Consider the following 13,983-nt stretch of genomic DNA (forward strand, 5'->3'; position numbering starts at 1 on the left):
TTCTGGAAACTACATTATTAAACTTTATGCCTCGGCAGTTTAGCTCATGCTACTTGAATTATAACAATTTAATAAAATCAGCGCTGGTATTTTAAAATGCTCCGTTTTCCTGTAATTGCCCAGACGACCAGTGTAACAAGGTATTTGGGTAAAAATGGTATTTTACGGTAAAATGGAAGTAAACTAAGCATACAATTTATAGTTAGCCAATGATCGGGTAGACGACGAAATATCAATTTCCGTCGCAAAGCGACTCAAGCACCATGATATTCTACGAAGGTTATTTTGTTGCATTTTATTCCACCTACATTATTGAAGATCCCCCGATAAGCGAGCGAAGGATCTGGTTTGATATTGTTTGTGTGAGATTCTTGGTCCATTCGTCAAAGGAACACATTGATGGGACATCGAGCACCGTATCTTGATCTTTACTAAAACTTTTGCCATTTGAATCAACCTGAAAACAAAAGTTATAATTATCGATCAAGTATTTGTTCATCCAATTGATTCATGAATCACACTGGAAACTGTCTCCATTATCTTAGTAAAACTAGACCTACCGAATCAGACGTTTTGTAGATCAGATAAGCAAGTATATCCGTAAGATGTTGAGATTGTCCCGTGAATGCTCTGAGAGACCATCTTAAATACGGTGAGACGTGAGGAAACACTGCACTCCTAATAGCTCTCTTATCGTCTTCGTTACTGATAAAAAGGTAATTGTAAATTATTTTATCACTAATTATACCACTCTTCTTAATAGTTTGTAAGTTGTGCGGACTCCTTGCAAGTGGAACCAATTTATCAGCATGGATCCTTTTTGATGGACTGATTTATATATCGACTTGATCAATGATTATAAATCAAGAGGCTTGCATATAATGAACATATTGACACGGGTGCAGAGTTGAGTCTGTACGGAACCTAGTAGTTTCAGATCCTTGTTTAACTTGCCGTACAGCAAGGTCATCCACTACTTTAGCCCGGCGAGGCACATAACTCCCTCTACAACTCCATATCAAATGTTTCATATATACTAGCCAAGTTCACAAGATATATCCTTGTGTTTGAGAAGAGCTCGTTAGAACTGCTTCCTTTCCCTTCAGTATCCCACAGTCTCTCGAGTTATAGCAGAGGTCATGTTCACGGGTCACGTGAGTGAACAGTAATCAACTTCTTGCTCAAATCGAGTTCATATCTAATCTAAGGCAATCCTTGCTGCTGCTAGTCCGAGTGATAATCTATAGACTCCTTCGAGTCTGTAATCGAGTCAAAAGGTTTCGTAACTTTTTGTATTTCTTATTTCTATTTGATAATTTTTTCTCCGCCACTAAACTTTAACATTAGGTACGCCCAGCCGTTCGTGTAACGTGACCATAGCTCAAAATAAAGTAATATCAAACCTCAAGGAACTGTGTCTATACAATCTAAGGTCCGATAAAAATCTCATCAAATCAAAATAAAATAATCGAGACAATATACCGAAGAAAGCGTTTGGACAATGGACACGGGCCATGGCGAGGTGATCGGTCGATTATGATTACCTTATGATATTATACTATTATATTCAGATCAACAGAATAATATATAATACTATCCTTCTTTGGTGTATAATTGCTGGGAATAAGGTTATTTAATAAGACCAGTAATGTGATTTAGTTAAGGGAAATGAGAATCAAGGAGTTTGATTCTTTTGATTGCATGATAGAAAGCCTTTTGTATTGGTAACCAGTACACTACAAGGATATGGGTTAGCTATGACTTCTTGTGTAGACTTCTGTGAGTTCTGTCATTTAAGTGGATCTTGGGCGGTTTCATGAAGTTGTTAGGTGTAATTTCAATGACATTAAATGGAGTTTACAAGAAAATATTAGGGTTGTCTGATGAATTGTGTTTAAATATGTGGAAAGTTTTACGTAGGCTCTACTAACAGGTTGGTGGGAGTGACTAAAATCTCCGCTAACAACAGAGCCAGTCCAGTGGTTCGTGAGGATTCCTTCCCCGTCGAATTAGGTATTTCATTGTTGTCACAGTTACCCTCGACTGGTTTCACACTCGAGTTCACCGTTTGATTGCGTTGGTCAGGAGTTATTCCTTCGAATATGATCTGCAGAAACGCATCATCGTGACTAGTGAATACGTCACACTCCGTCAAATAACTATCCTGTAATATATTCGATTTTAATGAAGGTTCTTTGAGATAACTATTCAGTTGTTTGCAATGTATTCATCTTTATAATATTTAAATTGAACTACTTTGTAACGTACTTTGTAGAATATTTAAAACTAATAACAAAACTACAAATATATAACACTTATTGAGTAGTATGTGATCATGTTTGGTAATGACCGTTTTAGCCAGCTGTTGTGGCTAGTCTACACCTTGGCTCCATGATATGAACATTTTGAGTCACTTCCAGGTGAATATTCGAATATTCGACTTTGATATTTGATATCAACCTGGAGCTGACTAGCAACTATCCTGCTACTTGGACCACTTAACGGTTTAACATCGAGCACATCAAAAGGTTTCCGGATTATTTAAGCTGTCAACATATTTGCGTGGAATAAAGTTCGTATTTCTTAGCTTTATTAGGTTTGAATGAATATTAAGTATATCTTTGCAAATTTTACTAGATTCTCACTGAGTTAATCAAAGTTGTCTAGTAAAACGCGTCACAATACAAGTACAGGCGTTGTATCGCGTTTTCATGGTTACCATGGTATCTAATTGCGCTCCTCACGCTCATCGGACGCGTGTTCCGCTGTAAGAGCTGTGTTACCTCATCTAACTATACTATCCAAGTGCCATGCGAGTTGAGGTATTGGGTTGGCCCACCCAGGTGGTAACAAGATTTTGTGTCGTTTTAGTATGTGTTAGAACGATGATTTTTGTTTTTTATTTTCCGGTGAATAATTCTGTCAATTAATCTGCTATGATATTGGGATTTTCAGATCTATACTACAATCTACTAAAATTTAATCTTTTCCTAGCCAGCTTTCAAACCAACAAATTTAATTTCGCAATGAGTGTCCTTGATCTGAAATGAATAAGATACTATTGAAGACAGTAGCTCCTCTCCTCCCTGTAAAGCTTTAAGATGGACGTTTTATATTTAAAATTCTGCCTCTTGCACTCTTGCAGTGAGCCACTGAGAAATTAATGGTAGATGGTAATGCACTCATGCCGCTATTTCTAACATTTCCACAGAAGCAAAAATTAAGTTCTTAAAGTAGATTTCGTCTCGTTTGATGTCGAGACATATAAATTATAGAGTCAAACAAATCGTCATCGTGTGATTTGTCATACCAGCTACCTGCTTCAGCACTCAGCAATCGAGACGACATTTTTAATTCTGTGGATGATCGTCGGTTACCGGGCTTCGATTTACTCGGTAACTAATTGTTTGTACTGCAAGTCTTCGTTTGTAGTTTTATTTATAATATCGTACCTCCACTACCGGTATTTGATCGTGCAATTTCCATTTTTCAGTAAAACAATGTTATACTGCATTTAAATAAGACAGTTTAATGAGTTTAAAAGGCTAACACTATTCAAGAATACTCGATTTTGCCAGACAACCTACTACTTACTACTACAACCGAAACATTGTTTAATTTTATTTGCAGAAATCAAAATGGCCGTATTTCTGATTACGTCACACAACTTACGATAATGCAGCCAAGTTCCTCTGACTGAACCAGGGGAGGATGGCCAACAATCTCCACCAGGTGCCAATGAACATCGTCCCTGGAGGACCCAAACCGGTCGTCGTACAGGGAGGATAGTGGGTGGTCGAGTAATGCCTCTCTTAGTTCCCACCAGAGCGTTCCATTCTCGCCTTTACTGAACCTGAAAAAACAAGTGGCTGTTGCAAATTGAAATATCATTTTAAAGGATTCCAAATTCAGGAAGCAACCGCCAAGAAGTTTCAGCAAAATACCATAATAAATACAACTGGCAAATTGTACCAAGATCACTTCGTTGAGAAATCATGTACTAATATTTAAAATAATGTACCGATAAAACATCTGTAGATTGATTTATGGGGGAGCAATCAGCTATAATTAGCGTTAACAAATCGGTTAAGAGTTTGATATGACTGCCCAACATGCCGTGCCGAATAAACTTTATTTATCAAGCGGTATACAGTAAAACCCCGATTTTATAGCTCCCGATTTACCACTAACCCCGATTTACTGCGGTTAGTTCGTTTCCCCAAACTCTGCGGTAAATCGGGGTATTACTGTATAGAGGAACCACTCATATACACCAAGCGTGCCATCTCAATAAAAATTAAAAAGTTCCATTAAAATTAAGGTAGTACAGATAAATTAAACAATGATAGGTTTGTTTGAACAGGATAGTCGCCAGTAAATTTGTGGCTACTATTAATCTTACTATCGAATAGATCTGACGTCGTACTGCATCACGGCATGACTGGCTGATTTCGATCGAGCAATTCTTCGATTTATTAAAGTATTTAAAGTTCTATATTGACAAAAAGTTCATCGTTTGTTAGCAATGCTGTGGATTTATTGCCAATTTTCACATTTTGATGCAGCTCGGTAAAATTGCAACTTTTAAACTTAAAGTGAATTCTGTTCTCTGTGTGATGCAATAATGCCGATAATGAAGATTTCACTAACATTTTGAACAAAAGCAAAAATTTCCTGAAGAGATATAGATCTGTCCACTCAACCGCTGCCAGGCTGTTTCCCAATTCAGTGAGAGTTTTGCTGTTGCTCATCGTACTCAGATCATAACTTAGACACACAAACTTGTTGTAACACCTAAAAAACAAATTATGAGCAATCCAAGATAGATTTTTCGTGTACATCAATATCTTGAAGATTCAAAGGTTTCCCAACAAATGATTACTGTTAACGCTTCTAAACTTACTTGAATGAAGAATTGGGTTTAACAGTCCATGAGCTTAGTTTTGAGTCGCTTGGAGTGAGGTCAATGTGACCCTCTGAAATTTCCTTGAGTTAACGTTAAGGGTATTACATCAAACATGGGTACATTTTTGCATAAACATTGCACTCACAGAAGGATATATGGCTCCTTAATCTTTCTTGAGGGACCCATTTTGGGGACTGAAATTCGGCAGCTTATTTTATAATACGAAATTAAGGCGACGTGTGGTTCTGAAGAATTGCAGAACCTCTCAAGCTAGGTGAGCCCAGACTCCAATCTCATCAATTCACCCACTTGTATTATGCAGCTTACACCTTGAAAACCTACGACCACGCACATGTTTTGTTGGACGTGTTTTGTTGGACGTGGTTTTATGGACGTTTTCGGGTCATCGTTGAAATGTCTATTAATCAATCTGGAAATTGATCTTTGCCTAATGCATCAGAGGCCCGTCAATTCCTCGGGTGTCACGGTTTAGCATGGCTGTTGCGTGACGGTAAGGATACCAGGTACTGCAACACCACAAGGGAAAAGGTTGTTTTATTTTGTTTATGCGTTTAGTCACAGGCTGATCCATGTCTTGGAATTTTGTAGCAAAGTAATCAGTCGACTGAAACTATAAATTATTTTTTGGGGCCCAGCACCTAATATTAGAAATAGCAATCGAATCCACTAGCTGTTGATATTTGTATCCCATTAACATTTTAAATTCAATATAGCTATGTCTACAATTATGTCCATACCCTCAACGCGAGAAGCTGACCTCTAAAAGCTAGCAATTATGATAGAGCTATTACATTTCCAAGAATTGCGACGCAAGCTGCATCTTAAAACTTTAAAAGCTCGAAATTGTGATAGAATAATGGCATAACTCACTGAGCCTCACCAGAGTGTTTCAGCAAAAGACTAATTTTGCAGCAACAACTACCTTAGGGCCAATAAACTACCGTAGGGCCAATAAATTTGGTTCACAATAAATTTGGTTACCATAATTTTGGTTACCATAATTTTGGTTACCATAATTTTGGTTACCATAATTTTGGTTACCATAATTTTAGTCACAAATTTCGCAAACTTTTAGTCTACAACAATTTTAGTCACATTTTTCGACTTTCGAGACCATTTTCCATTCCATTTACCTTAAGAACGACAAATTTAGTCTACCCCGTCTGAGCATTACAGATTAAGCTGCGATGCATTACTCAGGAATTTCAATAACATCAGATCCAGAGTTTGCGACTCTGTATCACTAAGTTCTTCAGTACACTGTTCAGTTTCTTGTTCACCCTTTTTCGACTTTACTATTTTTGTCGGTACGACGTAGTTTATGTCGATATGATCCTTCAGTCGTTTCAACAGAGCATGCATTGGGATGGATCGATTAAAAATGTAATATCCAAGAGGAGCTCTAACCCTTTAATTGCAATAGGACTTTGGTACAGTTTTGTGCAGTACGAACGGTGATGTCATATATTAATTATAAACAATTTTAGCTTAATAATATTCATGTCATACTCAGATTTGCTCTACTGAAATTTTGGTCTGCTTTAAAATTAGTCGCCGAAAAATTTAGTCTCAAGAAATTTGGTTTACAACAATTTTAGTCAAAAGTTTGACTAAATTTATGGTAGACTAAATTAGTCATTAGTGGTTCTTAAGGTAACAGCGAAAATATCTTCCACAAATTTTGGTATAGTTTCATAATAAGCAGATATGCAATTTTTCTCTCCAAACCTTTTGACTTGATAAAGCTGCGCAATGAATCCACGAAAGCACTGGAAAGTTTATTTCCAAAGGTAGCGAGTATTAAGGACCATGTTGAAATGGGGAGGTATCCTAGAATATTCCTCATCACCTCTTCTGTATTCTCATATGAAAGCTTCCTGAAAGAATGGAAATTGAAATCAACTTTAATACTTCATAACTTATTTGCGATTAGAAATTGTTACGAAACTGCTATACCTACTTAACTACTATACTTTGATAATGACCTTGTATTGTTGTTTATCGACATTATGAAGTTCGTGAGTGAAACTGTTTAAGATTTTAATGAACTAAGATTTTAACGAACTAAATAGGCGTAACATTATACCAATACATTAGGGTTAAGTTACCTAATATAACCAATCAAATGTGGAAATCCAGTAACATTTCGTGAACTCAATTATACCTGACATGACATGCGAAATGTGCAAAAAAGCTATGCTGGGGCTCTAGAAATAGAATAAAAGTGGTTATAATAGCGGTATTGGTAGTGCTTAAACGTTTAGTACAGCTTGACTAGTACAACTTGACTATAGGGCTGTCATTTTATAATTTAACAAGGAAGGCATTTCTGTCACGGTCGAGGTTAGTTCTCGTTATGCAGCCCGGTGGAGATTAAATCTGCTTGAAAAACGAGTATTATAGACGAGTTTATTTAATTTTAAAATTACATATCATGACTTTTATTTTTTGTTTAACAATCTGTCAGATCCTATTCCGTCGAAATTAATGTCCTGATTTCGGATTTCAAACATTATATCTGTCGCATTTCAATCAGTCAAAAACCATAATGAAAAACCACATTAATATTTACCAGGGAATTTTTGATAAACCATATATAAACATGTTGCTTCTGAAAATACACCACCGCATAACGTCTTAAGGGGGGGGGGGGGGGGGGGGGGGTCAATGGGTATTTTTTTGTGAAACTTGATTTCGAGATAGTAGTTGACCAACAAACTAGGACCAGTGACCGAACTTTTGAGGGGGTCCCGGACCCCAACCGCCAAACGGTGCGCGCAGGGCAGCCACGCCCATATTTGGTCCAAATTAGGCCCAATTTAGCCAAATACCCTGAACATGCCCAAAACCCAGGTTTATGGTGCTCTACTTGTAGCTAGTGGTCTCCTGAACTCGTATATGAAATTTCATCAAGATTGGACAAAAAATGACTGAGTTATGAGCCAAAAACCATATGCCCATATTTGGGCATACGCACCAAATTTGGTAGATTTCGTCCCATAAATTGGTCAAATATCAATATTTTTGGATGAGACTTACTTTATATGAAAGGTAAGCCTAAACTACATATTCTCTGTAAGTTATAGCTTTATATCTGTTTAAATGTGGATACTAAGGCGAAAAAACCACAAAAAATGAACTAAATTGCCCATATCTCGGTTCGCGATATTCGCGGAATTGATCTCACCAAAATTGTAACAACTCAATCAGTTTTCAAAATTTTTGCATGAAATTTTTGAAATCGACTCGAAATCGCATTTCGACCTTATTTTAAGAACGGATTTTTGATTTAGGCCTCAAAAAAAATTTGGCGGCCAAATTCTGAATTTCTGTAATATAATTTTGGAATTTGGCCGCCAAATTTTTTTTGAGGCCTAAATCAAAAATCCGTTCTTAAAATAAGGTCGAAATGCGATTTCGAGTCGATTCCAAAAATTTCATGCAAAAATTTTGAAAACTGATTGAGTTGTTACAATTTTGGTGAGATCAATTCCGCGAATATCGCGAACCGAGATATGGGCAATTTAGTTCATTTTTTGTGGTTTTTTCGCCTTAGTATCCACATTTAAACAGATATAAAGCTATAAATTACAGAGAATATGTAGTTTAGGCTTACCTTTCATATAAAGTAAGTTTCATTCAAAAATATTGATATTTGACCAATTTATGGGACGAAATCTACCAAATTTGGTGCGTATGCCCAAATATGGGCATATGGTTTTTGGCTCATAACTCAGTCATTTTTTGTCCAATCTTGATGAAATTTCATATACGAGTTCAGGAGACCACTAGCTACAAGTAGAGCACCATAAACCTGGGTTTGGGGCATGTACAGGGTATTTGGCTAAATTGGGCCTAATTTGGACCAAATATGGGCGTGGCTGCCCTGCGCGCACCGTTTGGCGGTTGGGGTCCGGGACCCCCTCAAAAGTTCGGTCACTGGTCCTAGTTTGTTGGTCAACTGCTATCTCGAAATCAAGTTTCACAAAAAAATACCCATTGGCCCCCCCCCCTTAAAACATAATATGATCATAACGCGTTGCCATGACATAACGATATAGGTCGGCATGGTTGGCTATATAAGTATCGCACCCTATAATCAAACTTGTTTTAAATTCCAAACGTTATAAATTATGCCTATTTCCTCAACCCAATATTAGTTGTCAAATCTCGTCGAGACACTTCGCACTGGTCCTACCTTGACTGCAGACACGTGAATGTCAAAATGAGTAAACTACGAAGGTTTCGTTTTCATGAGCATCATAATTTTCGTACAGGGTGTTTCAAGACGTGTCAAAAAACCTACTTGTTCGAGGATTCCGTCACCAAAATTGTAAAATTCGATTTTTGGGGGCCACACCCAATCAACATTGAATTGCTTATTTGGGTAACCTCCTTGGATTCTTCACCAGGAACTTTCGCTAAATCCCACACTAAGAACTCAACCTAGGCCTATCTCTGCATAGAGACATATCTCCTAGGCTTTGACCTTGCTCGGAAGTCCCTTGTCTGCCCGCAGAAGTACTACAACGGAAGTGGGTTTGCTCTGAGCCAGGTAGCGACAGCTTCAAGACTCCAGGGGTCTGTTGCATTGATATTTATTATTTTATGATTTCGTATATACTTTGGGAGTCCTGGCGTGCAGCTAGCAGGATTTGCATTCTGTGGGCACGGTGATAATTGGGCTCTCTGCACGACTCCCATAATGCTGACGCGGATCTAGCCTCAACCCAATCGCCTGATCACACGTAATGAACAAACTCGTTATGTGTCATATCTTGGTCATCTGAGAAGCTAAAACTCTCATTTTTTCAGGACAAACGTAATTTAAATGGCCAAACACCATATCAATAAAATTTGGCTCGATCCGACTATCCAAACTATCAACTAAATGCGAAAATGAACCTTCATTTGAAAAAAATGAACACGAATATGTTTCGATTTGACAAATTCCTCGAACCAGTGGTGGTAGTAAGTCATACCAGAAAGAATTATTTCAATTGGGCACTCAGTGACTGAGCTATTAAGGCCAACGTATGGGTACTGACTTTTGGCCCACCCTGTACAACCCAATTGCCCAAAGTGTACTTACCCCACGTCACAGGACTAGCAGTTTTATCGTTCACAACAGATTGTTTGACCTTTGTTCTATTATCAACACCATTGATTTAACGAAAACTATTCCATTAGCAAGATCAAAAGACAATACAATGGAGCCCGAAAAGATGTTCTCGGAGAGTGTAGATGTTTACATTTGCATATCAATCGCTTTACTGGTTGCAGTTTCCACCTGTCTCAACCTCATGACTGTCACAACAATCAAGAAGATTCTCAGTCCATCCAGTTTTGAGAATCCTACTCTCAACATCATATTCAAGTGAGACTTTTATTTTTAACCAACTGGGACAGAACGGATCAGCTTTTTTAAGTATTCAATTTGGGAACTGGGCGGGTTTTTCAGCATTTTTCCCCCTTCGAACTGGATGGTAGTTTGCACCGGATTTGCTCTTTATTTAAAATATACAAATCTTCAACGCATTTCCAATAAAAATAGTTCATTACTCATACTGCATGACGTAGTGTTTATCTCCATAACCTGTTAAATATATAATGGAATAGTTCCATAATAGTCTGTAAAGGAAGTGCAAAAATACTAGAGTTTATGTTTCTAAATTACGTGATGATGATCTTATTCTATTAAGTAACGGAACGTAAACCAATGAGCAATTTCAGAATAACCTGAATGCTTTTTTGTCACATCTAATTTTTTTCCCTCAAACTAAGACAACAAGTAAAGTTAAATTTCATACCAAAAGGCTAACATTTCCTAATTTTGGCAAACAAAATTTGTCGATTTGCTACAACTGTATAGGCATCCCAAGCCAACTCGTGGTTTCTCTATAATGACCGTGCATCCGAAAATAGTATTAATATTATATGAATATTGCCGGCATTACCAGGCAAAATTAAATAGCAACCAGGTATCCTGCACCTAGTATAAATCACAGACAGTTGTGGGCAAATTAAATTGTACTACTACCAATATCAAATATGCAGGACATTATAATGATCAGCAGGAAAGTTATTAATAGCTCACGGTAACTATCTCACTAGTTCATCCTCTAATTGTGTCTGATTTCAGCACGGCGCTCAGTGACCTCTTCTACACTCTGCTGCCGATGATCGCAGCATTCGGCAGTATTGCAGCCGGACGAACCATGGGATCTGGTGTTTTCAGTGAGATAATCTGCAACCTCACAGGGTTCACATTTAACGTGACAACACGACAAGCCGTGCTTTCTATCCTGGGTGAGTGTATGACGGTACCGTCTTAATCCCTAGTCGTAATTATACTCTATAAGCGTAATGTACGTGATTAAATGTAAGGGATGACACCTTGTTACGAATGAGACACCTTGTTGGCAGTTATTAACATTACTAACAATATTAAACTTACAGGTCTCAGTGTGGTCAGACTATTTGCCATTACAAGGCCAATCCATTTCAAAAGAGTAATCCACAGCTGCCTCATCAAGAAGTTCATAGCAGTCGCTTGGATCCTCCCAATATTGGTCTCGATAGCGCCCTTCGTGAAGGGAAAGAAGTATGTTTACAGCGAGTACCTTGCAGTCTGTTCCTGGTCTGTTCATGAGGTATGTTTAATGTCCGTCCTAACATTAATGAGGGACTGTAAAGCGGTATCAGATATTCTAAATCACTGTTTATAACCTAATTTATTCACTTTTGTTCTCGGCATTGGTACATGTTTTCAGTGTTGCAGTCTTAGATATTATCATCAAAAAATTGTCAACTTAGCTCAGTTGTAGTAGATCTTAGACGCTATTGTTATGTCACGTGATGTATAGCCACCATATTATGTTACTGTCACCAAGATGTAACCCTGTTAAAGTCCTGAACAGGGTTACATCTTGGTAACAGTTAGATTATAATCACGATTAGGTTATAGTCACTCGTCACTCGACAGATCCTCTCATTTATCTTTTTAAACTTGGAGGCTAAAACCAGTTTCTCTACCCAGATCGTGCCAGATGGAAAAATAATCGTATGGGCGCATCTATTCTTCGTGATCGTGCCTTTCATGGTGCCAGGGATTCTCATCATCGTCATGTACATCGGCATTGTTTCAACAATGTGTAAGATACGCCAACGTAGGAAGGCTTTTACAATGGTGAGTTAAACCTAAAATCCTGTTTACAATCAATATGATAACTAGGAATCTATTCGATTTCATCATTTTAGTATGACGGACTTCAAAAGAGTGCCTTATCAGTTATCAAGACCTCTAAATTTCAGGCTCGTTCTGCATTACAGATGGAATCTGTATCGCAGTCACAAACTGATAACAAGGGAACGATAACAAACGAGTCAGCTATCTTGACTAAAAAGAGGTAAGTCCAGGATCACCCACAAAGAAACCTTATTTCGCCATGATTACTAATCTGTTGACCATTAACTATCTTCACGTTAAAATAGGTTATAATACTAAATACAGACAAGTTGAAGTATATGAAGTCGTATATTATTTTTATCTTTTCAATTTTATTAAAGCCTCACGATGATGCCTAATAATTTTACTGATTTGTAGGGAAAAGGACGAAGAAAAGAAGTCGCCCGAGAGTGACGGACGAGGCAAATGGCTGAAACACGCAACCATGACGACTATCCTGGTGATGTCGCTCTTTTTCATCTGCTATATATCATACTGGTCCATTTGCGTGGAAATATTGATAAAATACATCCAACACTTTTACTTGAACAAACAGGTCGGTTGGACATTTAATCAAATTGGTGGATTTTTTATAATAGTCAGTAGGTAGGGTAGTTAGTTAAGGGTAGTTTAAGGGTAGGTTTAAGTGCATCCTTCGTAGACACATAACATGACTACATCATAGATAATTTAATTATTTTATGCTCCATTTTTTCCCTGCTCTTGCCGAAGGCAAAAAGATCGTAGGGAATAAGTAATCGGGTTTGGATATATGAGGTGGCCCGACGGTCCTACGTTGACGACAAAAGTCTGCTCCTTCGCAATATAGACCACTAACCTATAATTATATGTATAGGAAGCATCTGTTATGCTGCGCGCGACGCTAGCCATGTGTTAATTAATTACACTTACAGTGAAGTTCCTCCTTCGCAAAGTTATTTTCCACAATTTTCTGGATTCATTTATTGTTGATGCGCGGCTCTACATTGGTCAAATAAATCGTCATTTTTTACCATGCACGAATCCCACTCATTTATTAAAAAAATAGTGTGTAAATATGTTGCACTTCTTTTCCAGTCACACTTTTGACTCAAAAGAATTAATGGTACAAGTACATCGTAGGGCCGGGAAAATTGATCGTGGGTGGTTTAACCGCAGCGAAATTCTTGTTTAGTAAGAAGATTTACTCGAACACCTAAAATAATCTTGATGAGCTTCCATTTTCAGATTACATCAACGTTTAACTTCTGGTTTCTCACCAAACTGCAATTTAATGGTAAGGATTTTTTACCAATTGTTTCAATTAAATAAGTCTTAGTCCACAAATCGTGAAAGTTCTTTATATAATAAGATATAATAAAGTCGATTTATTTACTTGCTTTAATATGTGAAGCAAAATTATACTTTTTTAAACCAAGTTTTCTTCGACAGATTTCTGCTACTGTACGATTGGAAGCTACGTGATGATCCTGCTAAACGGTCTGATCAACCCCTTCATATTCCTTCTCTCCAACAACCGCAAACTCAGTGAGGCCAATAAGGAAAAGACATTCCCCACACTCGATGACAATGTGCGAGGCTCGCGATCTTCCCCTAAATTTAGGGTCCGAGGAATTGCGTTTCCTCGCAGTCCCCGACTAGGGGGAGGTTGATTGACGTTCCTTGATTAAATATCTCGAATATTTCACCCCCCTCCCCCCCGGGGTAGGCGGGGCCCTTCGTTACGTCACCGATCCGGAGTTTCTCAAATATTTCAAGACGACAAGCCCATTAGTTGCTATTATTTACATTATTTGCCTATTTGGTTTGATATTTATAGTTGATTATT

General features: G+C 37.7%; 2 protein-coding genes across 2 annotated transcripts in view; both read right to left on the reverse strand.

The window, feature by feature from the left end:
* LOC134812251 (2-oxoisovalerate dehydrogenase subunit beta, mitochondrial-like) overlaps nt 1-13,983 on the reverse strand; it is a 704,467-nt gene that overhangs the window by 499,728 nt on the left and 190,756 nt on the right. The gene's annotated exons all lie outside the window — the stretch shown is intronic.
* Nucleotides 1-13,983, reverse strand: part of LOC134813150 (midasin-like) — a 105,596-nt gene that overhangs the window by 69,328 nt on the left and 22,285 nt on the right. The window contains exons 25-31 of the mRNA XM_063820835.1: nt 6,656-6,804; nt 4,904-4,976; nt 4,651-4,794; nt 3,673-3,853; nt 1,932-2,164; nt 561-705; nt 309-457 (exon numbers count right to left, since the gene is read on the reverse strand). Coding sequence (XP_063676905.1) covers nt 309-457; nt 561-705; nt 1,932-2,164; nt 3,673-3,853; nt 4,651-4,794; nt 4,904-4,976; nt 6,656-6,804 — 1,074 coding nt within the window. The remainder of the gene's footprint in view (nt 1-308; nt 458-560; nt 706-1,931; nt 2,165-3,672; nt 3,854-4,650; nt 4,795-4,903; nt 4,977-6,655; nt 6,805-13,983) is intronic.

The sequence above is a fragment of the Bolinopsis microptera genome, chromosome 3, assembly GCF_026151205.1.
Source record: "Bolinopsis microptera isolate Bmic1 chromosome 3, MBARI_Bmic_1.0, whole genome shotgun sequence".
Taxonomy (NCBI): domain Eukaryota; kingdom Metazoa; phylum Ctenophora; class Tentaculata; order Lobata; family Bolinopsidae; genus Bolinopsis; species Bolinopsis microptera.